Below are 17639 nucleotides of genomic sequence, written 5' to 3'. Positions count from 1 at the left end.
AATAATTATAATATAATTAATATACACATAAATAATATAATAAATACATATATGTCAGTAAATAAAAAAATTAAATATATATAATTGATGTACAGCATTTTATCATTGCCTCTGTGTGTTACACTTATTCTTGGATATAAGACCATGATATGTTCAAAGTTTTAAACTTTAAAGTCAACAGTTTCATTCAGTTATAAGAACTTGATGAGAAATCCATGTATATTTATTCGGTTTTCATGCGTAATTGCACTCTCATTTTATTGCGCGCTCTCAACACGATCGAAAAACATGAATTTATTCCTCTACATGAAAACTTTATCTACCCACAATAATATTACACAATTATTCTGTTCATATTGTAACTAGAAACTCGAGTTTAAACACTGTTAAACTTCAGTTGCCTGCGTTCCTGCGAGTTGCCGAGCGAGAACTTGTTCATCTGCTTGATTACATTGTGAGCTCCCCACCGCAATCGGGCTTTTGAAACAGCAATGTTCGGAAATGGACGTGTTTAGAGATTGCTCTGTGCATCGGCACCACGCTATGTTCCCTCCAACGATATTCTCAATTAGTATTATTCAAGCAACAATGTTAAGCGAAAATTTTCAACAATGACAACAAAATCTACATTCATCCGCACTCTTGAAACTTAATACGCTTTATTTCGACGAAAAAATTATATAAATCAAAAAATCTTCAACTTCCGGTTAACAATCAAGTATCAATCTTCTCTTCATCCGGTTATCAATATCGGCCAACTAAATTCCCAACGTAAAGTACTTAAAAAGTAGAAGATTCGATTTTCCTGTATATTGGACAACAATTGGCCGTGTTTTGGGAAATAGCTTGTTTCTTGCTATGAAAAATACCAATAGAAGCGCTGGTCCGAGCGCACTTCTAACAAAGGACTCTATCCAGAAATCTAATATATTTCGCTCAGCAGCAACATTAGGTTTATCAGCGCACAACACGCTGAGCAACGCGTGCTTCTCAGCATCAAGATCGGATTAACCGCTATTGCTTCTTCGCCGCGGAACAATGACCATACAAATATTGTCCATTTCAGCTGTAAATAAATAACCTAAAATCATAAGAACTCGTTAACTGGACGCCTAATATGAAGAAAACATACATTGAATTCAGTCCTTTTTACCATATCTGCTGAGTGTGGAATAAGTTTAATGTTTCTAATACGTATAGGAATATGCTTTAAAAATGCCTATTAAGAGTTTAATGTACTGGAAATGACATTTCAGAGAAGCACAGCAACAAAGCTAATTATTTAAACAAAAAAATAATAAATTATAACCCGAAATGATTTATTATCGAACTAGAAATCGCGAGTTATTTAAATTTATCCATCCAAGTTGAAAACAAAATTCGCATTTCACTTGATCCACCATGCATCCATCACCAAACCACAATACCGAATGATCAAATGCAGCCCGGCGACCTAATCCAATAAAGTTCCACTGCCGCCTCAATCGGAACAAGTCTTTGTGTGGCTTTAACCCTCAGAATCGTCCCACTTGCATGCAAATTCAATTAACTAATGAATGGCGAACGGCGTTTCATTTGATGGAAGCTTTAATGTTGGCTTCCTTAGCATTAGATTTACGACAATAAAGTAATCTTATTCTCAATTCCCCCCCTTCTAATACGCATAAAATTACTGTCAAAATAGAACCTGCCCTTTAGAACGTATAGATAAATGCGTTCAATCGGACAGTAAAGGTTGAACTCTAGCATGAAGTAATGTTTGAACTCTGAGCTTCATTGATTGATTATTTTGCAGCGTTGCTTGCTTGCAGTCGTTGGAGTTTGTCACAATCTTGAATTTCAACATGAGAGCACGCGTAACAAAGAGGAGCTTGCAATCACTCATAGTCAACCAAATAATGGAATTTACTGCTTTTGTTTTAATACTTTTCACTACTTACTCGTGATGGTTAAGTGAAAGACACAAAATGAACTATTCCACATGAATTTAATTTTTTCTCCTTTTTGAATCAAAATAGTAACATTGATTTACATTTGATTCCATATTATTCAACACAAGTGAGTGGTGAGAGACTACGTCTCAACTAAATTGTTCAACACAAGTGAGTGGTGAGAGGAACGTCTCAACTAAATTGTTCAACACAAGTGAGTGGTGAGAGGGAACGTCTCAACTAAATTGTTCAGCACAAGTGAGTGGTGAGAGGGAACGTCTCAACTAAATTGTTCAGCACAAGTGAGTGGTGAGAGGGAACGTCTCAACTAAATTGTTCAACACAAGTGAGTGGTGAGAGGGAACGTCTCAACTAAATTGTTCAACACAAGTGAGTGGTGAGAGGGAACGTCTCAACTAAATTGTTCAACACAAGTGAGTGGTGAGAGGGAACGTCTCAACTAAATTGTTCAACACAAGTGAGTGGTGAGAGGGAACGTCTCAACTAAATTGTTCAACACAAGTGAGNTCTGTCTCTTATACACATCTAGATGTGTATAAGAGACAGGATTTAGGCATGCGCATTCAAGATTTTTCTTCAAATTTTATTTTAATTTAACACATACGGTTTACTTCTTTTCTGTAAATGAAGTGAAACAGGAAGTTTTTAAACCTCAAATTAATAAAATATATTTATTAATTTAAATAAAAATATATATAATAATTATAATATAATTAATATACATATAAATAATATTATATTTACACATATATATATCAATAAATAAAAACTGTAAATAAATATAATTGATGTACAGCATTTTGTAATTGCCTCAGTGTGTTACACTAATACCTGGATTAAAAACCATGATAGATTAAAGTTTTAAAGCCTGCAGTTCCATTCAAAACAAGAACTTAATAAGAAATTCCCGTATATTTATTCAGCTTTCATGCGTAATTGCACTCCCTCATTTTATTGCGTGCTCTCAACACGCTTGAAAAATCACGAATTTATTTCTTTATATGAATACTTTTTTGACCTAGAATAATATTACACAATTATTCCGTTCATATTAAAACTATAAACTCGAGTTTAAAACACTGTTAAACTTCAGTTGTCTGCGTTCCGGCGAGTTGTCGAGCGAGAACTTTTTCATCTGCTTGATTACATTGTGAACTCCCCACCGCAATGGGCTTCCCCACCGCAATGGGCTTTTGGAACGCCAATGTTCGGAAATGGACGTGTTTAGAGATTTCTCTGTGCATCGGCACCATGCTATGTTACCTTCAGCGATATTTTCAATCAGTATTATTCAAACAACAATGTAAAGAGAGCATTTTCAACGATGGTAAAAAATCTGCATTCATCCGCAATCTCAAAACTTAATGTAATTTCGACGAAAAAATGAATAATTTTATTTAATGTTTAATAAATTATTTGATAGTTCAACGAAAAAAAAATTAAATAAATCTTTAATTTATCAGGTTATCAATTCCGGCCAACTAAATTCCCAACGTCAAGTACCAAAAAAATAAGGAGATTCGATTTTCTTGTGTATATTGGACAACAATTGGACGTGATTTAGTATATAGCTTGTTTCTTGCTATGAAAAATACCGATGGAATCGAGGGTGCGAGCGCACTTCTAACAAAGGACTCTATCCAGAAATCTAATAGATTTTGCTCAGCAGCAACATTAGGTTTATCAGTGCACAACACACTGAGCAACGCGTGCTTCTCGGCATCATGCAAGATCGGATTAACCGCTATTGCTTCTTCGCTGGGGAACAATGACTGTACAAATATTGTCCATTCCAGATGTGAATAAACAATCTAAAATCACTAGAACTCGCTAGCTGGACGCCTAATATAAAGAATATATACACTGAATTCAATCCCTTTCATCCTATCTGGTTGAGTTTGGAAAAAGTTTAATATTTTCAATATATATGTTTTTAAAATGTTTTTTAAAATATATGTTTTTTAATATATATTAAAACATGACTATTTCATGACATGACTATTTTTAATATATATTATAGACATGACTATTTCTTAATGGATAAAAAGTAGGGGTCAAAAATAAATGTCAAAATAGGGGTCTAATATACTGGAAATGACATATCAGAGAAGCATAGCAATAAAGCTAATTATTGAAACAAAAACACGTAAATTTATTATGAATACACTTATTAACGAACAAAAAATCACGAATTATTTAAATTTAGCCATCCAAGTTGAAAGCAAAATTCACATCTCACTTGAACCACCACGCATCCATCACCAAACCACAACACCGAATGATCAAAAGCAGCACGGCGACCTAATCCAATAAAGTTCTACTGCCGCCTCAATCGGAACAAGTCTTTGTGTGGCTTTAACCCTCAGAATCGCCCCACTTGCATGCAAATTCAATTAACTAATGAATGGCGAACGGCGTTTCATTTGATCGAATTGCTGTAATGTTCCTTAGGATTAGATTTACGACAATGAAGCAGTCTTATTCTCAAGTCCCACCCCTTTTAACACGCACAAAATCACTATCAAAATAGAACCGACCTTTAGAAAGTAAATATAACTGCATTCACAAAGACAGTAAAGGTTAAATTTTAGCATGAAGTAATGTTTGAACTCTAGTTGAGAAAAGGTCGAATTCTAGCTTCATTGATTGATTATTTTTCCACGTTGCTTGATTGCAGTCGTTGGAGTCTGTCACAATCTTGAAGTCCAACATGAGATCAAGCGTAACAAACAAGTGCTTGCAATCACTCATCCTTAATAAAATTATGGAATTTACCGCTTTTGTTTCAATTCTTTTCACTACATACTCGTGATGGTTAAATGAAGGATACAAAATGAACTATTCCTCGTGAATTTATTTTTTCCTCCTTTTGAATTAAGATTATAACTTTGAATTACACTTGATTCCATGCTCGAAATCTATCTTGATGTTTGATTTCTTTTTTGAACAAAATTTCAGTTATGTCGATAATACGTTGCGTAGTTTGATTGCGTAGTTTGTTTGTATTCCTTTACGTACTGTTCGTATTCGTAGTTTGTATTCATTTACTTAATTCCATGCCCGTTACTTAGCAATCCCTTTACTAATCATGTCCGTTACTTGCTTCGTATTTCGTAGTTCTAAACGCTAGGGAGAAAAATATTACAAAGTTCAAGGTGCAGTTTTTTGGAATTTTGGCGGTAACTTTGTCGTAACCCCAACGGAACTAAGATTCGTTCTCTTTACTCAACTTTCAAAATACGTTATTCTCGGTCAGGCAACGTTGGTTTAGTTTTACTATTAAAAGTTCTCCATCGTGTCTCTCTGCACCTGGACAGTTTAAGGCCATGTCGCATTCCATTTGGTTGCTTTTAGATTGAATTTTGGAAGAAAGTGAACTCGTTTTTGAAGTTGCAGTTTGTTCTTTATTCGAAATCAAATTGCGCATTTTTTTCCCTCGTCTGTATAGAATTTCCAAGGGAGATTTCTGAAAAAAAAATTATTACTTATACATTTGCTTCCCCCATTGCACCACTTAGGATTCGTTAAGACTTTTCTAGAGGTAGAGGACCACATGCCGAAAATCCCTCCGAAGTAGTCTAATGAAATTTCGGTTCAAAAAAAAATTTTATGATAAGATATAATCACGGATACTTACTCTCACAGTTATTTGCATACAAGAAAAAATATAGTACCACTCTACGATCAGTGAAATGACAATATCCATCTTTTTAAATTTGTTTCAAACGCGCAATGTTAAATTATTTGCCTGTAAAATAGATAAAAAATCGTGATAAGCTGTAAATTTTTCCCAATTTGCCAACACTTATTTAGATTAACGATCCTTGTTTTTCCTTTATTGGTAGTTTTAGTTTTCATACACCAGGTGTGAACGTTCATTTTACATTTAATTAAAAAATTACTACACAAGTAATATTTCTAAACTTAAACTCATGCTTTCACTTAAGAAAATTACACGTGTGTCTCGAATAAAAATATGGCGAATAAAATATGATGGCGACTTTCGCGCCACAATGGAAACGATGTCTTTTTACAAGCTAATATAATGTCATTAAATTAAATTGCGCAGCTGTTATTCAATGTATCCTCTAACAAGCCGTTTTAATGACGTAAAAATAGTATGCGCACCTGTTAATTAACATCCTCCGATAAGCCATTTAATTGACAAAAAACATGCGTACATGTAGAATAAATTCATATGATAGGCGGTTCAAGTGACATTAAGTTATAAATATAATTCATCTCTAATATTTAAGTATAAACAAATAAATTGCAATAACTTTGTAAAACGCTTAAAAACTATCAAAATAATTCTTGGAGTGATTCCAATCATACACCCGTCACGCGAATGGAGTGAAGCGTAGAAAAAAAAGCTTGCAATGGTAAATAAGAGTATAAAATACCTACTATATCCATGGATTCTGCGAAGCCTAAATATATAAATGCGCAGAACACCGGGAGTTCCGAGTTCGAGTCCTAACTTTTAAATCTCTACTAACGACCAAACTCGCTGATCTCTTGTAACAAAAAATTATCGAAGTTCGGATTTGCGGAGAAAATTTTGCGAAAGAAGAAAATGTTGGAATTGATGGTAGAAGTTTAGAAAACAGATAATATTGACAGCTGATAAGTAAATTTAGCAGTTGATAAGCAGTGTAAGGCACTTGCTTGGTCCGTTGAAAATGTTAAAATGTGCGTCAATTCAGTCGGGATCATTTTACCATGAGTTATTAAAGAAAATAACGAATTCAGAAGGGAATACGATGTTTTTATTAAATTCATCTTGATTCATATATTGAATTCCTTGTATTAAAACCCATATTATATTTGAATTAATTTAGTTGCAAATAATCGCAATATGATGCATGTAATTTTTTTGTCAGGTTTAGAATTACCTAATTTAAAACTATGATAAAAGATATTATAAATTCAAGCTTGTGGAAAACAATACATTCGAAATGCTAAAAATACACAGATGTTGATGGAGAAAACACGACGCTTCGTCTATTTAACGGGTTGAGAGACTGAAATGCATTATATGGCAGCAATAAAGAACTCTAAATTTTGGAAGAAACATCTTCCAGAGCCAAGATTTGCATGGGCCTGAATTCAAGATAATTTCATTTTTTGCACTCCTTTTGAATTTCTCTATAAGTTTTTTTATTTTTTTTTATTATAAAAGCCAACTGAACTCGCGACTTGGGTTATAGTTATGCTTTTTAAAACTATATCCGGCGATTCTATTTAGCATTAGTGCTATCAGCAATGGAATTATAGCTATGAAAAAATATATTGTTTTATCAATATTTGTCTTTAAAAAGAGATTCGAACAAATCAATAGTTTTTAATTTATATTCCAAATAAATTGGGTTCACGCGCAAGTCAGCTCCATGAACAAGTTTTCTCTTATATCTAAATGTGATCTGACTGCGCGTTTGATGTAAATATATATTTTATAGAACAGTACTCAGTCCGGTGAAAACCCCAATAGTTTAATTAAAATATTGACCACGTCTTGTTCAAAATAATTCCCTGAAATCGGACTACCCCTAATTTAAGGAAATTCAGCTTTTTATATATCAAATATCATCTACAATGATTTAATTGTGTCCGGATCATTTATGTGGCTATCGAGATTTTTTTGTATCAGTACAAAAATGGCACTATCCGCTATACCGATTATATTTATTATCTTCCTTTTGACAAAGTCGCATAACGTTATGCGATCTACTATATTTTAATGGATAGGTAAGATATACAATCATGTTTAATACCAGCCCCTTTAACACTAACATTTAACCGAGCCCTGTCCATTTCAATCTCCAAGTTAAATTCCCCATTTTCTCGTTTCAAGGGATATTTGAGTCATTCTAAATGGCATTAGAGTGAGAATGTTTTCCAAAATATAGGTCTTGAAATTCTTGCCACCGATAATGTTACTCTGATTTTCACTTACGGTGCCCCGACGCATCAATTTCTGAGTCAGGTTGATAGGTTTACCCGCTTAATTGATCATTAGAGTTGAGATTGATGGAAGGAGCGTAAGCTGCCTTTAACCGGAACCTAACCGGCCAGACGAGCGTGTACCTCGGGCCTTGAATTTAAATTGGCATCATCATATTAACGAAAATGACTGTCAACATGTGATGATAATTATACAGATATTTAACACAAGGGGGTTATGATTAAATCGAAAATAAATTTTCCTGAAAGTTAAAGAACTTCTAAAGCGCATACATTGCTGCTGGCCCGCTCAACATCTCCCAATCATTATTGTTTAAAAAAAATAGTATATGACCAATGATAATACGATGTCCTTGTTCAGTCATATACATTATAATATGTACATAAATGTAACCATTCCAGTTTTGAAGGTTTTCCCCATTAATTTTTATGTTTTTCAAATTTTGTACATTCAAATTTTTTATTTTCATGTTTTTGTTATTTCATATTACTGGTACTTCATGTTATTGTTATTTTTTATCGACTTTGATTGACTTCAGAAGTCGATCGAAATCAATTACGTAGGTTGTTCTCCCATTCACATCATTTCAGGCTGTTGTTCTACTCCCTTTCCCGTCATTTAGAATAGAACAGAAGTATCGGTGTTGAAGAAATAGGCCCATGGCCTGTTGCCGATCCTTGTACTTTTCGTGACTTGATTCACAAGGGATCAGGCCTTTGGAACCCGATCTTTCCATANTACACTGCATCTACTGGCTCCCGTTCGTCCATCAGGCGGGTCCATTCGTTCAGAGTCGACAAGAGGTTAGTGGTGCAGGCCGTCAGGTCGTTGTTCTCCCCTTCACGACCTTTCAGGTCGTTGTTCTCCCCTTCACGACATTTCAGACTCTTCTTCTCCCCTCAACATCACTTCAGACCCTTATTCTCCCCTCAACATCACTTCAGACCCTTATTCTCCCCTTCACATCATTTCAGGCAACTACAGCTGTCTAGTGGCAGAGTTCCACATGCGTCGGTCGCTGGGCTTCCACCTGGTCCAGTCTTACCTGCCTACCATCCTCATCGTGGCCATCTCCTGGGTCAGCTTCTGGATGGACATCGGCTCTGCGCCAGGCCGAACTACGCTCGGAGTCACCACGCTGCTCATCATCTCATCTAAATCATCAGGTCTGTTTTAAACATTCATTTTCTTTAATTTAATACCTATGTTGCTGCTCATCATCTCATCTAAATCATCAGGTTTATTTTAAACATTTGCATTAATTGGATATCATTGCTGCTGCTCACCATCTCATACGTTAATTATCAGGTCTATTTGAAACATTCATTTGCTTTAATTGAATCTTAATTTTAGTCACCACGCTGCTCACCATCTCTTGGAAATCATCTGGTTTATGTTATGCATTCCTCTGTATAGCTCAAGCAAGAATTAGAGTCACCCCTACTGCCAAACATCTTTTGCCAAATCGTTAGTTCCTTTTTAAGCACTCATATGCATAAATACAATCTTATTTCGGGTCACTACTCTACCGACGGTGTTGTCTATATAATTAGGTTAATATAATGTTATTTGTTTGTATAAATAACATAATATAACACTAAACATAACACAATAAATAACAAAATCTGTACGCTATTTCTAATCTAGGTTCAATTTTCAGATTCATGTTAAACATTGGTGCAACACTTGGTTTAAAATTACGAGCTTATATTTTAAAGTGATTTAGGATTTAGTTTTAATCCTAATTCTAATTTTTTGATGTCGTTTAGATAGCATAATTAAGTCACACTACGTTACGTCGTATTATTTACAAATTTGGTCCAATTCTTCGGTAAATTGAACATTGAATAAACCAATTTTATTTAACATTCATGAAATAATCATACCCGAATTATACATACAGAAAAAAGCACAAGCCCCGTATTTAATTGGCCTAAAGCTTTGTTTGAAACTTGTTCCTTGATCAAAACTGGAATTCACACGTCATTCATGGTCTCTTTAATGTCGCTTACAATTACCAGGGTAAACATGATGTGTGCAAATAATATCAAGCCATAAAAACTTTTTTATTTTAATTTAATTTAAGTACAGTATTATTAAGTTTCTCAATGAACAGTTCTCAACTTCATATAATAACTTGTATTTCCCGTTGGCTTGTGAAGCGTGCGAGTTAACAATATAATTAAATAATTAATACTTGATAAGATTAAGTTGTCAAGTTCATTGTATTTACAAATGAAATAATTTGTCTTAAATTGTTTTTCAACTTATGCTTGCAGAGCGTAGGAGTTAAAAACATAAATAATTAATTAATTTTATGTGTGGTCACATAGGTCACAGAATGTGGTCATAATTATATATTGCGCCTAGAGAATTCCCGAATATCATAAACAATACCACAACATGAAGCACTGACGAGCTTCACGCAAATCTTCCCTTATTCGAAATAATGTTCAGTTTGTGTCACAAATTTGACGTAACTGCAGCACTCATCTAAATCACCTATTGAGTTTGTTCTAATTCAATCATTACTTCTCGCTTATATTTAGCTTATAGCTTATATTTGCAGTTTGAAATAAGTTTATAGCTTATATTTGCAGTTTGAAATTTGCCTACATATAATTGCCAAAACTTCCTAGGCAAGTGATCAAGATAACTTATAACCAGCTCTTTTCTACGTCAGGATTTATCTGAATAAAATTACAACTTAAAAGCTGTAACTCTCCGCTTATCCTGTTCACTAAGAATCAATTCAGGTTTACCGTAGAATTGGTCTAAGTTTTAGATCATATTCAACTTGTACGGCTCCATGTAATGCATCGCACTCATTACTTAAATTAATATTGAAAAAGAACTAAATTTACTTCGAAAAAATTACTTCTGACATTAGTCGAAATTCTGAAAAATTACTTCTGAATTACTTCTGACACTGTCAGCTTTGTCCCAGCATCCTATTAGTTCATCCATGGGTCGACGATTCAACATTCAATGGGTTGTTTTCGTGCTTTCGTGATTGCTATTAATAAAAAATAGATCAGTACTCACTGAAGTGAGTGACAGAGAGCGCATTTCCTCAAGATCGACGGAAACGTGAAGTCACGGACAGACGGACTGACGGACATGCCGAGCACAATTATTAGCGCATTTTTTCATTTATGGAAAAGAGGCGCAACATATATCGAAAACGTTGGCAACATAAATCGAAAAATTTAATTCGATTGGCTATTTCATTATTTTATAATGTAAAAGTTACATCATTATTTTTGCGGTGTATTAACAGAATTCGCACATTAGCGTAAATCTTCCTTAAAAATACGAATTTTTACATCGAAGAAAAATATATAATCACACCTATGATTTTATTACACACACCAATCACACTCTCACTAATCATATTGAATAATTTGTAACGTAATAATAATAATAATAGTAATAATAATAATAATAATAATTCATACTAATTAAGGCAAGAAGCTTCTTCAAGAAACGAAAATTGCCTTACAATGTATCACTTTCGTGAAAAAATTATCGTAATATCCGTAATATTATTTATTTATAGTTACATGGAATTTTCGATATTTATCAATAAATAATTCCAAAGACAGGTAGATATCTTTTATACAATAGGAAGGCTCCCTAGGGCCATCGAAGAGTCCCAATTCAAAATGTTTTCCTTCTACAAGTTTGGCTGAAGATATAAGAAATTACCCGAGTTTGTTTACTTAGTATTTTGTTTGGTTTCTTTTGGTGACGTGAAGTCCATTTTATTGGTGACAGAAGAACAAATCTCATGGATGTTTATCGTTGCTTTATTTTGATACTAGCATTTTCATTGTTATTAGAATTATTTTTAGAAGACTTCATATTCTAATTAAAATAAATAATTCTTTACATTACAATCAAATATTTCTTTAGGCAACGAAAGTAATGATTGATCGATCAGTCGGAATTTCAAGTACGAAAACTGAGAACTGTTTTCAGAATCATTGAAAGTCTACAATAAATAACTCATTCTTCACAATAAATTGTATTTGTTTTTCACAATTATTGTGTTTTTCATACGACTCGACTCTACATTCGATACTGTATACCGATCAAGATTCGAAAAAAATTGTAAATAATTTATGTTAACGCAGCGAAAAACAAATTTATGAGCGAATAATTTTCCTTGTTGCATAACGCTATAATTCACTTTAAAAACATCATTATTTCAATTTATTTTACATGAAATGTTTTTAACCTGAGGCGTTCCCTCCGAACATCATCAACGGTGAATGCTCCAAAGTTACTCCAGTATTCCATCCCCGAACACTCGCTTGCAAACACTCTGTGATATTCTAGGATATGCCAGCAGCAGAAAGCAATTAGGCTGTTTCAAGTCGTACACGGCGATCTACTCCAGCAAAACGACCTGCAAATTCATCAAGTACGAAAACTGAGAACTGTTTTCAGAATCATTGAAAGTCTACAATGAAGAACTCATTCGTCACAAAAAATTTTATTTGTTCATCACAATCATTGTGTTTTTCATACGATTCGACACTACATTCAAACTGATCTACCGATCAAGATTCGAAAAAATGGTAAATAAATTACGTTAGAGCAGCGAAAAAAAAAATTTATGAGCGAACAATTTTCCTTGTTGCATAATGCTATATTTTACGTTATAAAACATCATTATTTCAATTTGTTTTACGTTAAATGTTTTTAACCTGTGGCGTTCCCTCCGAACATCATCAACGGTGAATGCTCCAAAGTTACTCCAGTATTCCATCCCCGAACACTCGCTTGGAAACTGTGATATTCTAGGATATGCCAGCAGCAGAAAGCAATTAGGCTGTTTCAAGTCGTACACGGCGATCTACTCCAGCAAAACGACCTGCAAATTCACACTGCTACTGAATTTTGGATTTAAATGAAAGCGAGAAACTCTGCGCAGCGAGCTGTGATTTGGCAGCGAGTTTGAGCACGTTGCATTTGCCTCGTGTTCATCGCGTTTCTCTGAACTCGCGTCTTACACTAACAAATGACCTAGTTACACTAATTTTCTACTTATTAAAGTCTATTAGCAAATTTCATTAGAGAGAACTCGGGTCGTCTTATTTATCTTCGAGCTCTGCCAGCTGAAAGATAAAAGATCTCATTGGCGATGCTATTATGTCAACAACACATCATTTTGGTCATGGTTAAATTAAATTCTGTGTATTATAAACTTAATGATAGATAATTTATCAAGATATTACTATAAATGACAATAATAACACCAATATTTAAATGATTGATAGATATTATACATAAATAATAAATTTTATGACAAAAGCAATTATTAGCTTTATATCGGGCATATTTCCACGAATTTTTTTGTAATCTATTTCGTCAAATATTTCAAAAGCAACGATGGAAATAATAATCATGCCAATAAAAATTTTCTATTTGATGGCTGCAGAATAAGACAATTTTCCAATCAGTAATAATGAGGAAAATAATATAACTAATTAAGTTTCATGAATCAATTGTTCATTATAATAGGGATTGCATTATTTGATCTTCAATGAAAAGGATTTATAATTCACCATTTCCTTGGCTCTGATCAAATCCTGTGTGAGTCCAAAACTCCATTAAAATATTAACTAAAACTCTTTTTCAAAAAATGGAGTCACAACGTTTCATTTTTTACATTATCAAAATTTCATAACTGACATACCGTATCGCCTCATAAACACACATTTACGCAAATAATATAACTTGGTAAGAAAATCAGTTGCCTATTCCGCAAAGGAAAAAAATAGTGTCGCATATTTTTTAATCATTTTGTCGTGAGTATTTGAGCTCTGACACGTAATTTTGACACAATAAAATACCTCAGATGACGGCCGGTATCAATCAGGTGCCTCCTAACAAGTCTTGTGGATTTTTGCTACATGCTCCAAATCATCACTTTAATTGACACCTCTTTGCGGAAATTATTTTGTTTCGATTATCATTATTATTATTGGTTACTTCTGTGATCAAATTAGTTTAAGCAGGGACGTTTAACAACCGATATAATTTGATCCAATTTTTCAGCTGAATGTGTATTTTCGAAAAATAATGCAAATTTTTTTGTCTGCATCAAATCGGAGCATAGGTTATTGGAGTTTTTCAATAAGAAAATTTTCGGGTAGTAGGAAACTCTTCGGCCGTTAGTTATCTGCCATGAATCAAATATGCTTAGTTTTCATGTAACCATCAAGCTTTTTATCTGCAGCTTTCGTGTTCTGTGCTCTTCTGGAGTTCACCCTGGCCAACTACATGTGGAGGAAGCCCCCTAAGGTGCAGGCGCCCAAATCCATGGACGGCCTTAGGAACATCAAAGCACAAGATCTAACCCACGACTGCAAGACTGACCAACACCTACAGAAAGACTGCCAGCAATGCTCCAACAGCAACGGCAAGGCTGATCTCGACCAGGGCATGGACCCCAATCTCTTCGCCGTCCCGCCAGGGAACATCACGGTTTGTTCTTTGCCTTTGAGGCCAACGTTGGTTGATGTCAACCGGGGTAAAATTTCGAACTGTAGTAAAGCAAATTATTTGTAACATGGGTTTGGAAGTGGTCATGGAACCCTTCGCTGTACTGTCATGGAAATTTTTCACTAGAAATTTAAAAGCGAAAAAAAAACTCCTCAAAAATTCAGCATTTCTCTATTGAAACGTTTTGGAGACAAGCTCCATCGTCAGTTCGATAAATCTAGAACACAAATACAGTCAAAAAATTAATAAAATTTGGAGTCATAAGAAAAAAAAACAAAAGCAACAGAAGTTAAAACCTAAATTTACAGGCAGAGGGCAGAATAATAAAGAAATACCTATCTATTCACAATTTCAAATGGATAAGAACTGTAGGCAGCATTTAAACTAGGCTTCTCTTTAAAAATATACAATTATTCCAAAATGCGCAGATTGGAAGCACCAGAAATAGAAGCTAAAACCTTAAAGTCAGTGTCGGACACCGGAACGTTGCACTGTTCGGCGTGAGTGCGTAAGGCCGACCAACACCTCCAGAAAGACTGCCAGCAATGCTCCAACAGCAACGGCAAGGCTGAGCTCGACCAGGGCACGGACCCCAATCTCTTCGCCGTCCCGCCAGGGAACATCACGGTTTGTTCTTAGCCTTTGAGGCCGACGTCGGTTGATGTCAACTGGGGTAAAATTTCGGATTGTAGTAAAATAAATTATTTGTAACATGGGTTTGGAAGTTGTCATGGAACCCATCGCTGTGCTGTCATCAAAATTTTTTTAGTTTATCCAAATGGGTTCTAAGCCTTTGGCAACCACGTCGGTTGATGCCAAATGACGTCTGTTGATGAGGTAAAAATTCAGATTACAGTCAAAAATTTATTAGTAAAATTGGAATCTGAGTGGTCGTAGAATTCTTCGCCGTGCATTTGTGAACATTATTTCAAATTCTCCTGGTGAGTACAGTGGATTTGGTTACCATGTAGGTAGTTTTTACTATTTTATGCATGTGATATCAGTTTTCGAATGGCATATCTGTTATGTAAATCCTTGTTTTCGAGCTCGACAAAAATTTCCTTGCCACTATCTTCTTAAGTTTCATAAATTTAATTGACAATAGTGACTGGTACCGAAAAGTATGTCTGATAAAGAATAAACAACATTTTCCATTGGCAAACTGACGCATACTTGCAGGATAAATTAGATGTTCCTTCATCAGATTCTGTCTATCTACAAATAAACTATATTTACAGCATACTTAATGGAACTTACTCTTGCTTAGTGTGTCGTTACGCTTTAACAATTTTACTGTATCAGCGACCTACGCAAGTTATTCGAAAGATTAATTTTTGTTTATGTTATAAGTGTAAAGCGAAAATTTTTCAATTAACTTCTGTACATGTCGCACGCTTACGAGAACCTGCCGATATTTTTTTTTCTTTTCATGGTATGGAAGAAAAACTATCTTATAATTAGCAGCTATTTACAATAACTCTGACTGATTTTCTTCCTTCTCACCCTCATATCAAAACAGAATCATAGTCAGCGAAAACAGTTTCGTTTGATAATTCATATACAATATGATAAAAAAATTTATATGTCCAAAAGGACAGCACCCTGATGTGTTCTGATCAATCGCCATTGACTGTAATTAATGTCCCATTAATGGTCAATAGATGACGGCGTCCCATCTGTACTGTAATTAATTAAGTTACCCTTACATCTCGTGAGCGGAAAAGTGCCCATGGTAAATGACCTATCGATGCTGGCGCTCCATCTGTAATGTAACTAATTAAGTTACCCTTACATCACGTGAGTGGACGAGTGCCTATGGTAAATGGCCTATAGATGCCGGCGTCCCATCTGCAATGTAATTAATTAAGTTACCCTTACAGCACGTGAGCGGACGAGTGCCCATGGTAAATGACCTATCGATGCTGACACCTCATCTGTAATGTAATTAATTAAGTTACCCTTACAGCACGTGAGCGGACGAGTGCCCATGGTAAATGACCTATCGCTGCTGGCACCTCATCTGCAATATAATTAATTGAGTTACCCTTACAGCACGTGAGCGGACGAGTGCCCATGGTAAATGACATATCGCTGCTGGCGCCTCATCTGCTAGCCAACGTTAGCACCAACTCCTCCAAGGATCTCGCTCTCGCCATTGATTCGCACTGCCGCATCCTCTTCCCACTCAGCTTCGCGATCTTCAACGCCTTCTACTGGAGTTATTATTTCCTTTATTAGAATGAATGCATGGCTTTTTCTTACTGGCGGGATTACGAGACACCAAAAAGACTTATCATTTGGAAATTAGACCCTCGATAGCCATGAGTAAAATTTTATCTTGACACAACTATTCTAATTGCCACAACTATTATAATTTAATATCTCAAGCCCATCCGTGTGTATAGAAATTATTATTTATTTAATTATTATTTATATAATTGAAGCAAAGTTTACGCCGTAGTGTAAAGAAAAATGAAAATCTCTTCTAAACGATCCGTTAAGCAATTAGTTTAAAATGTTGCACCTACCATTTCATTGCATGATGCAATGAAATGGTAGGTGCAACATCTGTGCTTCTGTAGGTGCAACATCTGTGCTTTACGTGATGGATGCAATATGCATCCATCACGTAAAGCACAGATTTTTCATGTGATGAGTTTATTAAAATATAAAACGCAAATGAGCCAAGAAATAACTACATGCTCCTACATCTATTGATGGTACTAAATTAATGTACTTCAGTTGCATTGATCGTAAAATAATTGTCCTGAAACACCTTTAGCCTCCGAAGTTACGCACCCTTCAGTGTTGAAATAGAATCGGTGTTGAGAAAATCAACCCAATAAAAAACCATTAACTCATTATTTCATGTTACCAATTTTACTAGTTACCAACGCTTGATTATCCTGTTAGCGGTTAAGAAAATGTTTCCTTATGTAATGATTTACGTCATGCGACAAATAAAAAAATTAACTCTAATGACAGTTGCAAAAAATTGCATTTATACAAGTGGAATAAAGCATCAATCAAATGAGTAGAAGAGGCTAGCGTTCATAAAAGTGGGAAAAGCTGGCATTTACAACGTGGAAGATTGAAACCTATATCAAGAAATTGGTCTTTTCATTATTAATACACAAATGGGCCTCCATGCATGTACAAACTTCTGAAATTCCACCCAAACTGAAATTCCGCCCAATTTTTGCTGAAAT

At 34.7% G+C, this 17639-nt stretch overlaps 1 protein-coding gene across 1 annotated transcript in view; it reads left to right on the top strand.

Moving 5' to 3' along the window:
• Positions 1–14885, top strand: part of LOC108682382 (glycine receptor subunit alpha-2) — a 69843-nt gene extending 54958 nt beyond the window's left edge. Inside the window, exons 7-9 of the mRNA XM_018171537.2 lie at positions 8892–9083; positions 14165–14412; positions 14859–14885. Coding sequence (XP_018027026.2) covers positions 8892–9083; positions 14165–14412; positions 14859–14885 — 467 coding nt within the window. The remainder of the gene's footprint in view (positions 1–8891; positions 9084–14164; positions 14413–14858) is intronic.
• The last annotated feature ends 2754 nt before the right edge of the window (positions 14886–17639 follow it).

This window comes from Hyalella azteca, unplaced genomic scaffold, assembly GCF_000764305.2.
Source record: "Hyalella azteca isolate HAZT.00-mixed unplaced genomic scaffold, Hazt_2.0.2 contig6892, whole genome shotgun sequence".
NCBI lineage: Eukaryota > Metazoa > Arthropoda > Malacostraca > Amphipoda > Hyalellidae > Hyalella > Hyalella azteca.
Note: the sequence above shows the minus strand (reverse complement) of the source record. Positions and strands in the feature narration are given on the sequence as shown.